The 14,773-nt window shown below is 39.4% G+C and overlaps 1 protein-coding gene and 1 long non-coding RNA gene across 2 annotated transcripts; one reads left to right on the top strand and one right to left on the bottom strand.

Moving 5' to 3' along the window:
• Positions 1-2,943: 2,943 nt before the first annotated feature.
• Positions 2,944-4,766, top strand: LOC129765507 (nedd8-activating enzyme E1 regulatory subunit). Its single transcript, XM_055765898.1, has 3 exons — positions 2,944-3,068; positions 3,134-3,938; positions 3,991-4,766. Exons 1-3 carry the CDS (start codon positions 2,986-2,988, stop codon positions 4,684-4,686), a joined length of 1,584 nt encoding a protein of 527 aa, XP_055621873.1. The 5' UTR covers positions 2,944-2,985; the 3' UTR covers positions 4,687-4,766.
• Positions 4,767-4,981: 215 nt separating this feature from the next.
• LOC129765508 (uncharacterized) lies at positions 4,982-7,311 on the bottom strand. The gene is made up of 4 exons (XR_008741445.1): positions 7,162-7,311; positions 7,033-7,098; positions 6,910-6,975; positions 4,982-6,845 (listed from the first exon to the last, which is right to left on the bottom strand). It is a non-coding gene; the product is annotated as an uncharacterized LOC129765508 (long non-coding RNA).
• Between the last annotated feature and the right edge of the window lie 7,462 nt (positions 7,312-14,773).

Genomic DNA, 14,773 nt, shown 5'->3' with positions numbered 1-14,773 from the left:
TGGCCGAGTATTTATCGTCCCACATTATCAATCCGATGGTTCGGGTTTGATTCCCATTCTGGCTGGGGGATTTTTCGTCAAAGAAATTTCCTCCGTTTTGCACTGTAGTCACGGGTATTCTAGAGCTACTTCTGTAGGAACATTGAACCGCTGCGACCATCAGTTTGATTTATTGTTATGGAGCTAGCTATTCCAGAATGCATTCAAGGTGTGTTATCCGCAGTGTTTGCCGATTGATCCTTTCACTGAATAATTTGCCTTCGATGGTTCAAATATCATCTTACAGAAATCATTCCCCCAGTGGCATTCTTCTGCTTTTACGTGCTACAGATTACGACACAAAAAAGAACGAGACAACTTTGTTTCGGTTCGCACTTCATGACATACGAGCCAACTCACCAAAACCGTCATGTACTGTTTCGGTGCAGAAAGTTTATTTTCTACTTTGCCTCTAACATATACATATCGATCCTCTCCATGCATCATGAAACAGCAGGATCACATGGACTACGCAAAGCGAATGATTCATATTCAACTAATGTAGCAGATCCTGGTTCATAATTCTCGAAGAGTGCAAACTATATGATTATTTAGCTAGATGCAACCTCAGGGAATGGTAGTCAGATTATATTTTTCATTTTCAACGCTGCTATCCCTTGAGATATATACAGTACAACCCCGATTATCCGCGAGCGGCTGACCCGCGTTGCGGGTTACCCGCGAAAGCGAGTTCCATAGTTATTCTATAAACTTCCCGAGATTATATAGTCTATGTTACGTTTTGTGAACATTATTCATCTGTACGCGCGTAATTATTATGAATTTTCGGATATATTATAAAAGCAGAAAAAAATTAAATTTGAAAGATGGTACTATTCAGACGCGATCCTGCTGACGGTACATTTTAAAATTCTGTTCAAAATTCTGCTGTACTTAATCTGCAGACTGTACTATTTCGTATAGCGAAAGGTGCAATCCAAAAAATATCTCTCGAAAGGGACATGATCACTCTGAAGATCTCGTGATGCGCAACTGAACAAACTAAGACCGAGGATATAGTAAATGCGGTGTGGTGCGATGCCTTGCGATGTGAAGCGATTAATTGGAGCTCATCGCGTGCTATGACATACTGATCGCTTTAGTCGCGCGTTTTTTGATGTTTCATTCCATTCCATTCTACATGTAAACAACCCAGAAAAAGGATGCCAGATATGATAATATGTCTTCATTTTGTAAACAGTTGAATTGTGAGATCGTTTTTATCTGTGAACATTGTAATTCGAAAGCCTTTAACGTAACGTTTTCATTATATGCATTTGTAAATTAGAATAAAGTTATATGATTTATCAAACAAAACGAGAATAATAAGTTAACAACTTAATTTTCATTTTCTTTCGATTATGAAGATATTTATGAAAATCGTCTGGCAACCATCACTTGCGTTCACTCGCGGCAAAACACTCCACATACAGTTTCGCCGCATTGAAATCGCGTTTACTATGTCAGGTCAGGGCGGTTTGCATTTGATTTCCACGTTCGTGAACGAAAGAGCTTTCCCGTAAACGAGCCCGCGCACGCATCGCATCGCGTTCACTATGTCCTCGACCTAAGCGATACTGTGTGAATGTAGTGGATCACGTTTTCTCAAGATACTTAAAATGATTCTGGCGCAAACAAAATCCAATCTGTCAGACAGAGTTAGAGAGAGGCGAAAAGGAATACTGTCAGTTTCCCCTATCTCTGTTCTGTTGTCAGACATCTGAATTCAACACAAACATATAACATCCCCATATCTTGCGTGATCATGAAAAAGCAAATGACCTGGCAAGGAAACTAGAACATTGTTGATGAAACTCATTCAGTGCCTGACGAAGTAGTTGACAGTGTAATTATAAGCCCACCCTCTCAAAATCAGGTTAAGATGCTTTCCAAACTATTTATGATGGTTTATTAACTAAAACAAATTTACCGAAGGACAGCTCTTCAGAAAATTTTCAATTTTTTTGAAGAACAATATGTTGAGGGACAAATGAATTGAATTTTATATCTATTGTTCAATGTTTTGTTTCAAGATTGTTCGAAATCAATTTCTTAATATAATTTGATTGTTTCGTGTGAACTTGAGCATTTCTCTCTATATAGCGACAGTTCTTTATAATGACAATTCTCTATAACGACGGCCCCTTTGCGATGTCGCTATAGAGAGCTTTCTTTGTATGTGGTTTCGACAAGACAGTGCCACTTGCCTCAAAGCGCGCGTTACAATGGGTTTATTGAAAAGTAAGTTTGGTGAACGTGTTATTTCGAGAAATGGACCTATCGATTGGCTGCCTCGTTCATGCGATTTAACGTCATTGAATTTCTTTCTATGGGGTTATGTCAAGTCACTGGGCATGCTTGGTATGCCAACAAGCCAGTAACTTTAAAAGTGCTCATAGACAACATCCAACGCGAAATTCACAACATTTCGGTCGAAATGTTTGGCCGAGTAGTGGGAAATTGGGTCCAACGGTTCGATCCCTGTAAACGGACCCCGTGGTGGTCATATGACCGAAATTAAATTTCCTTCCTAAAATGTAAGAGGTGAACTACAACCAGAATAAACTTGAACTTAATATAATTGAAAGCCTGGATGACAATAATGAGCCAATCAATAATATTGATTGAATTCATAGTGGGTGTTAGCAGCCGAATGACTGCGCATTCGTTTACTAAGTAAACGATCGTGATTACAATCCTAAGAGACTCCGTTGCACATCTTTCACTTCTTCCACATCTTGCACATCTTCCATTTCAAATGAACTTAACTGTTCAAAGTCACGATAAGACATCCAGATAATTTGCAAGGAATAAGTGTGAATTTTCCTTAATATTATATCAGACATATCTGACATCCCTATATCGGTGTTATCGGAATCTATCTCTAATTTGTCATTCGGGGCAGAATCGAAACATTTACCAATATTGTTTTTTCCCTTGCAGTTCATGTTTTCTTCCGAAATGTCTTCGCCGGTACCAAAGTCTCCGGAATTATCTGATAAAAACCGGAAATACGATCGTCAGATTCGGTGAGTTCTCAAATGTGGTTACAGTAAGCTCTAGTTTTTCAAGCATATTCTATCTCGTGACATAGTTTATGGGGTGAACATGGTCAAACGATCCTGGAAAATGCTCAGATTTGTTTGGTCAATGCGACCGCTCTTGGCGCTGAGATTCTGAAAGGGGTAGTTCTTCCTGGTGTAGGAGGATTCACCATTATTGACAACAAGCTTACCACTGAGGAGGACATTGGATGCAATTTTTTCCTTGACGCAAATTCCGTCGGCCAAAGCCGGGCTAAATGCTGCATGCAACTGTTGCAAGAATTGAACCCGGATGTCCATGGAGATTATGTTGACGAAAATATTGATCAGCTAATCGATGCTCAACCAGAGTTTTTCAAAAACTTCGATGTTATTGTGGCTACGGCCGTCAATGAACGAACGATTATCAGACTTTCGAATCTCTTATGGGAACAGGACATTCCGTTGATCGTGTGTCGATCAGTTGGCTTTTACGGTGTAGCCCGGCTTCAGATAAGAGAACACTGCGTTATTGAATCTCATCCTGACAACAGACAGACGGATCTTCGCTTGGAAAACGCCTTTGATGGACTCAAGAAACACATTGCCGAAACAGAATTGACTTCGAAAATTCCATGGTTGGTGGTAATGTACAAATGCCTCCAGGAGTGGGTTGAAGCTCACGAAGGGAAATATCCAGCAGTCCACAAGGAGAAGGTCGCATTTCGAGAATTTATTCGTTCGAAAATGACAGCGGACGAGGAAAACTTCGAAGAAGCAATCAAGGCGGTTAACTCGAGCTTCGGCGAAGGGAAACCCAATTCGTCAATCCGGAAATTACTTTCAGATGATTGTTGCACTAATGTGAATAAGGAGGTGAGCATAAAATGAAACATCTTGTACAGATGAAAACTGAGATTTTTTCCAGAGTAACGCTTTTTGGATATTGGCACGTGCTTTACGAAACTTCGTCGAAAATGAAGGCAATGGCTTCTTGCCACTACCAGGAGTTTTGCCAGACATGACAGCCGATACCGTTTCCTATATCAAACTCCAAAACGTGTATCGCTCGCAAGCAGCACATGATGCCGAAATTGTTTATAGAAGGGCTCGACAACTGCTGAAAGAACTGAACAAACCTAATGACTTAATTACAGAAAAAGACGTTCGATTATTTTGTCGTGATGCTGCCAATATTGCTGTCATTCGTGGTTCCAAAATCGCAGTTGAATACGATAAGGGCTACAAAGCGACGCAAATTCTGGCTGGCTTGGAGACTCCAAGCTCGTTGATGGCTCATTATGTAACGCTGAGGGCGATAGACAAGTTCCAGGCAGAGCACGGTTACTTTCCTGGGGAGTGTCAGGTCGAAGGAGACACCACTCGGATCAAGAGTCTAGCGAGCAAGATGGTAAGCGATTGGGGCATCAGCACGCCAATCAGCGATGATCTTGCCCATGAAGTTTGTCGTTACGGTGGGGCGGAGGTTCACAGTATTTCGGCTTTCATGGGTGGATGCATCGCTCATGAGTTGATTAAACTGATCACGAAACAATATAAACCATTTGATAATACGTTCTTCTACGATGGAACCACTTCCCAAACAGAGATATTCAAACTGTGAAGATGGTTTTCGTATATTTAGTTTAGTGTTCTCCTACTTAACGAATGATGAATAAATGAGTTACGTTGCAACTAAAAAAACTTGGAAGAAAATAGTCCACACATCCGAAATATACAGAGAACGTGAAATCGAGTGTAAACAAACAGAAACATTTTATCTGATACTCTTCCATGCTATTAGTATGAGTTTTTTTTCAACACCTAACGATAAATGCGTCATGAACCCTTTGTCCAAGACAGTCCTGCTGGTCGCATGGGGCTCGTTTTCTTTATTTACGCGGCCCGTAGCCTGATTTGGAAGATAGTGATGAAATTATTTCTTTGATGAATAAGAATTTAGTTAAAAATTTCTCCTACAACTCAGTAAAAATATTTATATATTAAAATTTATTTTTTTAATATTAAAAATGTAATAAATTTGTGAGTAATTCATTTGTATCCAAGTTGATCTTGTTCTGTTTTCTACCCCGTGTTTTTTGCATGCTAATTCAAATGTTCTACATATGTTTTCGTTAGAACATCAATCCGTGTGTGATTTTTTTCTATTTAAACTACAAAGTTCATTCGCCTCTAGTATTGAAAAAGGCCAATCAGTCAAAGCCGAACCCACGATCGTTCGCTTGGCTTTTTTTTGGGTTACCATTTACAATGATTCAATATCTCATTGAGAGACTAAATATGATTCACAACTTTTCGCCAATAAACCCGATCCATGGCTGTAGTTCTCCAACTCCCGGCTTCATCGATTCTTGCCAAGTCCTGCTCCACCTGGTCCAACCACCTCGCTCGCTGGGCTCCACTCCTTCTTGTTCCTACCGGATTCGATGCGAACACCATCTTTGCAAGGCTACTGTCCGGCAATCTTGCAACATGCCCTGGACGTAGCACTCGTCCAGCATTAGCGACTCTCTGGATGCTGGGTTCGCCGTAGAGTTGCGCCTGTTCGTGGTTCATTCTCCTTCTCCATACTCCGTTTCCCTGTACATCACCGTATATTGCTATGAGCACTCGGCGTTCTAAAAAAAACAAGCGCTTGTTTGTTCTCTTCAAGCATCGTCCATGCTTCGTGTCCATAGAAAACAACCGATCGAATTAGGGATTTGTACATGATAACCTTCGTACGGGGTACTACTTCCATTGACTATGCGTCTTCGAACTTTACGGCTATTGTTGTTGTCAATTGTTATCAACGAGCCAAGGTAGACAAATTCCTCTACCACCTCGAGCTCGTCGCCGTCGATCATAACACTACTACCAAGAAAAACTCTGTTGCGATCAGTTCCTCCTGCTAGCATGTATTTAGTCTTAGACGCATAGATCCCAAGCCCAATCAGTCCTGCATCGTGTTTCAGTCAGGTATACAAGTCGGCATGTCGTCGCATGTGTTCTTCCGATTATGTCCACGTCGTCGGCGAAGCAGATAAACTGACTAGACTAGAACTGACTGACTAAAAAATCGTGCCCCGCATGTTGAAGCCCGCTCTCCGCATAACACCTTCCAGCACCACGTTGAAGAACAGACAAGAGAGTCCATCGTCTTGTCGAAGTTCCCTGTGTGTATCAAATGATTCCGACAGCTCACCTGAGATCCGCACACTGCATCGCACACCGTTCATCGATGCCTGAATCAGTCTTGCCAACTTCCGAGGAAAGCCGTGTTCATCCATAATCCTCCATAACTGTCGTCGGTCGATTGTATAATATGCGGCCTTGAAGTCAACGAAGATGTGATGCGACCTGAAACTCGTGGCACTTTTGGAGGATCTGTCGCAGTGTAAAAATGTGGTCCGTCGTCGAGCAACCGAGCATGAATCCGGCCTAGTAACTTCCCACAAATCTACTTACTATTGGCGATGGACGGCGAAAGAGAATCTAAGACAGAATTTTGTAGGCACTTTCAAAATTATCAGTGCGCCCCTCGTTATTCATGACTGCGCAGCAACATCTTACCGTTACTAACAAAATGTGTGAAAACATGTGTTCTTTCATTATCATTCGAAGTTTAATTCTCAGATGAAACGGTCGCTAATAAAAGTTAAACTATTAAGCTTGTGTTTTTCTTTCGTGGTTTTGTATTCCGATCCACTTCGTTCCACAGACACTGTTCGGATTGTAGGGAATACACTACCGTTCTGTAGCAGCAAATTTCAGCAGCTCAAACTGCAAATTTAATTTAGCTTCAATACATTGCTCAATTACAAATTTTATCATAATTACTACTTACAAAGATAGTTTCTCCGCTTTACCTCCTACAACGAGTGCTCCAATTATTTAGTTTCAAAACACTAGCCTGCATATAACTTGAATTAATATTCACAGAAGTGGTTCGTATGTGACTTCGACTTACCAGATAACTATTGGCAGTTTAATTTGAATTGTTATCCTATAATTGGCCCTTGCCTTCCGGTATAACCTACATTTAAAAGGATCATATTCGGACAACTTATCGACGCAATTCTTACTGTATTCCTCTTACCGTGTAATTAATCAAATGGCACTAATTCTACCACTTCCAGTACTACTGCTATTAATATTGCAGAAACGCACAAATTTTAAATATTTATTTTACAACTTTCCAAACTTCCAATCTAATCACTTCTATTCTTTTTGTTTTTGTTCTGTTCATCTCCTATCTACTCTATTCTTCCTACCTATCAATGATGTCAATTCCCACTAGACCGGCTTTTGCCCCAAACAATGTGGCCAGATCAGTGGGTTTCTTTACAGACACCATTCAGGATTGTGATGGCACGATAGTCCCCACAATCCAGCTTGTCACCTTTTATATATATGGGGCAGATTACTTCGTCCTTCCCCTCCTCCGGTAACTGTTCTGTGTCTCAGATCCTGACTATCAACCGGTGCATACACTCCCATACACACAAGTTTTCCTGGACCTCCCTTGGCCATCCTTACCAGCTGCTTTGTGGTTCTTTAGCTTATTAATGGCCTCATTAACTTCAACTATGGTTGGGAGTGGTACGTCGTCGTTGTTGACTGCACCGGTGTAGTCCTCAACGCTGTCTTGGTCTCCTGTCTGCGCGCTGTTCAGGTGTTCATCGTAGTGCAGCCTCCACCTTTCGTTCACTTCGCGCTCGTTCGTCAAGATGCCTCCTTCCTTGTTACAGCACATTTCGGCTCGCGACACAAAGCCTTTGTGTGAGGCGTTTAGTTTCTTGGAGAACTTCCGTGATTCTCGAGAACGATAAAGCAGCTCCATCTCCTCACACTCTTCCTCTTCCAGGCGGCGCTTTTTTCCCGAAGGAGATGTGTTTGCTGCCTTCGCTTCAGTCTGTACCATTCCACGTTTTGTCCAAAGGCGCCTAGAAGTATATTCTAAGGTGAGGCCGTTTCGTCACAAAGTTGGTTAGGGGAGCGATATATGAAAACAGTACGGAAGAAAGCATAAGGGGAATTATTTGCTTGAAGCGTGAAAGAGACAGACTGATCACGAGCGAGATTGGGCACAAGCGGCCCACCTTAGAATATACTTCTAGGCGCCTTGGTTTTGCTGAGTCGCTCGTAGCAGCATGGCTGCGCGTGCTGCATCCTTCTCGTTCAGGAGCGCTCGGCACTCGTCGTCAAACCATTCGTTTCGTTGTCTTCGTTGTTCATACCCGATGACTGTCTCTGCTGTGCTGCTAATTGCTGCTTCCAACGTGTTCCAGCATTCATCGAGGGGAGCAGCATCAAGTTCGTCTACCCCCGGTAACGCAGCTTCAAGACGCTGCGAGTATGTTGCAGCAACGTTCCGCTCCTATTGTCGTCGTAGGTACCGTGGTGAGCGCTGGTGTCTTGTATTATTGACCAAGGCGCCTAGAAGTATATCCTAAGGCCAACTTGCTAAAACGAGTCTTCAGCCATCTTGGAAGTCTACTGTGTTTTGTTTGTAAACAATACACAATACGCTAGTGGCGAAGCTCGCTCGTGATCAGTCTGTCTCTTTCACGCTACAAGCAAATAATTCCCCTTCTGCTTTCTTCCGTACTGTTTTCATATACCGCTCCCCTAACCAACTTAGTGACGAAACGACCTCACCTAGTACCATAGACCCGTCTTGTTATTGACGACTGACAGTATAGAACGCTGTTTGATCATCACCAGGTAGTGGTCTGAATCGATGTTAGCGCCTTGGTAGGTTTTGACGTCGATGATATTCGAGAAGTGTCGACCGTCGATCAAAACGTGGTTAATTTGTGTTTCTGTTTGCTGTGGTGATCTCCAGATGTAATGGTATTGGAGAGTGTGCTGGAAGAAGGTGCTACGTATGGCCATGTTCTTGGAGGCAGCGAAGTCGAAAGGTCTTAGGCCGTTTTCGTTGGTTCTCTGATGGGCGCTGCACCTACCAATTACCGGTCTGAACTCCTCCACTTGGCCAACCTGAGCGTTCAAATCACCGCTGACGATTTTGATGTCGTATTTTGGACAGCGGTCGTATTCACGCTCTAGCTGAGCTTAGAATTCTTCCTTGTCGTCATCGGTGCTAGCTAGATGGGGGCTGTGGACGTTAAAAATGCTGATATTGAAGAAGTCAATCTCAATCTGCACATTCTTTTGTTGATCGTTGATCATCACGATGCAGGCTGTACCCAGCTCGTGTGTGTTACCGCAGCTCTGGTAGATGATAGACCCACCTTGAAACGATCGCACCATCGAACCTTTCCAACACACCATCTGTAGCGCTACGATGTTGAAATAGCGGGCTCTCAATATTTCCGAAAGAATTCGCGTGCTCGCAAAAAAATTGAGAGACTTGCAGTTCCATGTTCGAGTTTCCAATCTCTAGTCCGTGTTCTTTGCGTGGGTCTAGTACGATTGTCCTGTCTCGAACTTCTTTGTGAATTTTCCTGTGCGTTTCATTTTTACGGATGTCTTGCAGGGCCTGCATCAACCCCCTGTCTCCGCCGAAGGTACTGGTTTTACCAAGGAGTCCGGTTTTATGAAGCTTTCAGTGTTCCTTGAACACCACTTGTGATTCGAAATAGATGCGGCATGTTTGACAAAAAACGACAAATCAATCCTGGTAAAATATTCGACGAGTTTGTAAAATTACGAACAAATAGACACAAAATTCAGAGAAAATAAAAGCTCATATCTGTATGGGCTATTGAACCATCTGGCGTTTGGATGAGAGGAACAGGAGCTGGTCCAAATTAGGCTGACCAAATAGTTCAGGAACAAAAACAGAACACGTAAACCCAAAAGACTGAACCATAAATGTTATGAAGAATTTTGATGAGTAAATAAAACCGAGAATAAAATCAATCAATCAAACATTCTTAGATTTACCTGCTTTGGTCTCTACAAAGAAAAAAAATTTAGATGCTGAAGAGATTTTGTGAAGAAGTTTATGAAAATACACGACGATTTGCAAATGATACGGATCATATGTTCCAACTTTGTTGCCTCATTAATTATAATTCCTGTAAGTTTTTTTTTACCAATGCCACTTTGAATCTTTGGCAATTCCGGGATGGACTTTAATATAATACTGTTATGTTTCTCCTAGACTAGCCTTCCATTGTTCAATGTATCTCAACCCAGATTTTTCACAGTTATGATAAATTTAGCCTCTGATATTTCATCTGAATCAACTAGTCCCACGACTTAACTATGTCCTTCAGTAAGGGAGCCAAATCAGAAAACATGTCACGTTTATATGAAATAGTTTTATCATTGATAACTATTTTTACTGCCAATGAAAATTCTCTGAGAATTGTTTGATATGTTAAACATTACACATCCTTAATCTATATATTGTTTAAATTTTAAAAAAAAGTGGAAGCATGCTCATTTTTTTACATTTATTGTGTTTTCTGTCCGAGTAACGAGGGAAGTCGAAATTCAAATGCAGCACTTGTCTGTACCTAAGTGGTGCGGACTCAATCCACTTCATTTTCAAGCAAATTCATGCATGTTTTCAAGCGATTTCTTGCAATAAATTCTTAGACCACCAGAGATGCCAGATTTACAAATATGTTTGTAAATTTACAGACATGTCTGTAAAACACTTTTTGTTTTTGTTGTAGACTTTTTGGATATAACAATATTTCACAGGTTTTTGAAAAATAAAAGGGCTCTATTCATCACATCAAAAATATTCGACTCACCATATGACATTTTCCACAGTTTTAATACAGAAAAGTTATTATATTTAGTTTATATCAATACACATGACGTTAGACCAGCGATTCTCAACCTGCGGCCCGGCAGTCTTTCTGGTTGGCCCATCTGGTGTGTATGAAGTTTGGAACCCGTACTTTTGCCCTGACATCATTGCAGACGAAAGAGAGGATACGGTTATTCACAATTAATGAAAAATTGCATTCTCTGCAGGTAACGAAAAATCTTGAACGAAAATTGTCTCTGATAATTATTTTTTGTTCTAGATAAGATTGTTTTGCTGAAATGCAAGGAGATTTATTGAAAAATAGTAAGGCTAGGGTCAGGACTATGTCTTCTTAGTATTAAAACAAAATCGAATAGAAATTTTCATTCTATTCTCAACAATTTACATTCGCTTTCGGACCTGCTTATGACGAAATATGGGTTACTGTTCGATATTGTTACCACAGACATAGTTCATGGCTAAGTGGGGATCTAAAACTTGTATAGCCTTGCATGGCGGATGGAAAATATACACTGTATTTTCTTATAAGTTTCATCAACGACAAGGCCGCAAACCTTGGTGGATGTCCAATATATCAACGAAGAAATACCGATTTTTATAAAAATTAACAACGCGTATGTATGTGTATGTATGTATGTGTAGATCGTTGAAACATTTAAACACACTTACAACACATAAGTTATTAAGTGGTCCGAAAAATCAATTTTTTCCACTTTTTCCCAAAAATGACAAATGAAAATTAAAAACTTTTGAATCACTGAATCGATTTAGATGATCGACATATAAAATTGAAACTAATGACTTAGCCTTTTATTAAAAAATATTTAACTTGCGAAAAAAATAATTATATTTTAGTAATTATTGATCGTAGTCGTTTTTTATTTTTTTGGTGACTTTGGACTAGAGGGCGCTATATTTTTATATTTTTCCTTGAAAGCTGAGGATTTTTTACATAACATATCTCGATATCAGAGATGCTATTTTTTTGTTTTTTTAGATATGATGTTTCAAAGTAATCCGGTGGTTCGAAAAATCATTTTTTCCTCTTTGTCCAAAATAAACTTTCTGCAAAAAATCATAACATTTGAACTACTGAACCGGTTTTGATGATCGATGTATTAAATGGAAGCCAATAAGCAAAATTTGAAAAAATATCACACTTGCGGGACGGATATTAGTAGCATAGTTCTAGTTTAGTCACATATGAATATTGATCGAAGACTTAAAACATGTTAAATTTACAAATTTATAACTTAAAAACGATAATTATAACATCTCCGATATCGAGATATGTTAGGTAAATAATCCTCAGCTTTCCATAAAAAATATAAAAAAAATATAGCGCTCCTATCTTTAAACGAGAAAACTATGAAAAAATAACTCAATCAATAATTACAAAAACAAGAATTAAATTTTTTCGCAAAAGTAACATTTTTCCAAAGAAAAATAGCTCATAAGCTTCAATTTGATCATGTCGGTCCAATAGTTCAAGAGTTATGTTTTTGTAGTGGGAAAAATGGGTAAAATTTGTTTTTCAAACCATCGATTAGTTTTGAAAAATCATATTTCAAAAACGAAAAAAATAGCATCTCTGATATCGAGATATTTTATGTAAAAAATTCTCACGTTTCAAGAAAAAATATAAAAAAATATAGCGCCCAGTAGTCCAAAGCCATGAAAACATTAAAAAACGAGTACAATCAATAATTACGAAAATAGGATCCATGTTATCTGCAAGTTCAATATTTCTCAATTAAAGCTCATTGGCTTCAATTTGATATGCCGATCATCTAAATCGGTTAAGTGGTTCGAAAGTTATAAATTTTTGAAAAAAGTCATTTTGGGAAAAAGTGGAAAAAAATGATTTTTTGGATCACCCTAAAATGGAAATGGGCACCCCAATGAAAAAATAAAAAAATACGAGTCTAATGTTTTGCGATAAAGTACAATATTACCACTTTTGACGAAGATCTGAGAACCATTATATTGGTTTGGCATGGAATGGCTGTATATATATACAAAATACAATCTTACGTGCATCACGATGTACAAAGTATTAATGAATATGTGAAAATTAACGTTAAAAGACATTTCTATAGATCTGCACACTTTTACAGACTTTTCCACATTTTTAACAGACATTCACATGTTTTTACAGACTTTTTTTAAAAATCATCTGGCATCTCTTCCTTCCACTTTTTATGGAATATTTTCAAATCGCAGGAGTAAACATTTACGTGACTCTGACTTCGTTTGTTTTTATTTCGTTCGGAAAAACGTTATGTCAAAGAGAGGGGACATTAAAAAGGCGTAGCTCAGTGAAAGGCTGAGATGCTCTTTCAGAGATGCAATGGTTAATTAAACAATTTACGGAAAAATGTAGTTCGTTCATTTTATTGTTTGCATTATTTTTGCCCCTGACAACAATACCTCTTTTATAGTGTTGATTATCATAAGAAAAATAACACTCCTGATCGTTGGATCTCTTTTGACATTTCAATTGGATCTTTTTTGACAGCCGTTTTGATTCAGTCCGCACTACCTAGGTCTGTACGGACACTGTAGATTAGCCCCGTCCGTCTATAACTTATTGAGAATAAATAAACAATTCACGATTTCTATTACTCAGTCTCGCTTCGACTAGCAAGCAGTTTGTAGTCTCTCCTAATGCTGATGTCACACACAACGGTTTTACTTCATACAGACTATCGAAAAAAAAACCTCACTTGAAAACAATCGCTCAGTGATGCGACAAATAGCTTTTTGTTCCAATTTGACCATTCCATGCGCTGAATTGGACTCAGTTGCTGAAACGATGAAAAACCTATATAGTGTAATCTTTGAAGAGTGTAAATATAGTTCATTGGGTTCCCTTGGATTGACAGCCACCTTATACCGAAAGTTCTACTTGTTTGCAACCCCACTCCTGGGAAGCGATCCTCTTCATTACTAGCGAAAAACCCATGTAGAGGGATTGTCTGAAAAATTACTTCATTTTCAGGAGTTTTTCAACTCCTGTACCTTCCAATTTTATCCCTTAGAATTGTGCTTCCTTTGGGTGTCATACGATCATGTTCACATGTTCAGATTATCTTTAGGCATAGGGGACCGATTCTGAGCGGGGAATGGTAAAATGTCGACTGAGGCCTCTTTGTTTCGCGATCACGGATCTTCGCTTGTTCTCATAGAAGACGTGGATGAAGAAGTCCCGATATTCACTCGACTAAACTATTATGGTGATTGCAAATGGGACAAACAAAGTTGCATGGCATCGGTCCTCCAGTTGAAGCGGTAAATAAGCGAAATAATTCCACAGCCCTTCGTCAACAATGCGGTCTTGTCTTGTACATAAGCCTCTATATTTTTTAGAACGCTTTGCACCTCACTAGTCAAAAATACTGCTTCTTTTTTATGTTGAAGAATTTTAATAGAATCATCAAAATTAGCAGCAACTTTATAGGCAGAGATACATAATTTCTTTCAACAAGGCCAATAAATGTTTTAAAGATCACTAATAGTAATACAACATAACAATATTACAATTTTTTCTTTGCTTTATACTCAAAATAAGGTACAAATTGATAAAAATACGGGACAATGGAAAAGTGTCGAAAATACAGCACTACCCCGTTGAAAACGGTGCGTTTGGTCCAAATTGATGTTGGTTTAGACAAAAGTGGCTACTCGTTTGTTCAACACAGCAGTTCTATGGTTATATTTCACTTTTTGCTAAGATACTGGGATGTCCCTTTGAGACGAACAAACCTCTCGACTGAACATCCTACTAATTATGCTCCATCGATTTGAGAGTTGGCGGACCCAATATATTCTACTTCAACGGAATAACTATCGATCGCGAGATTGTTTCACACATCAGCAAAATGTTTCACTCCCAGTTCCGGGTCCATTGTCATGAGTTATTTTTTTATCCAAGTGAGATCCGTAACAATCATGCAAA

The sequence above is a fragment of the Toxorhynchites rutilus genome, chromosome 2 (genome assembly GCF_029784135.1).
Source record: "Toxorhynchites rutilus septentrionalis strain SRP chromosome 2, ASM2978413v1, whole genome shotgun sequence".
Lineage (NCBI taxonomy): Eukaryota > Metazoa > Arthropoda > Insecta > Diptera > Culicidae > Toxorhynchites > Toxorhynchites rutilus.
The sequence above is the reverse complement of the archived record's forward strand: the minus strand, read 5'-3'. Positions and strand labels throughout refer to the sequence as shown.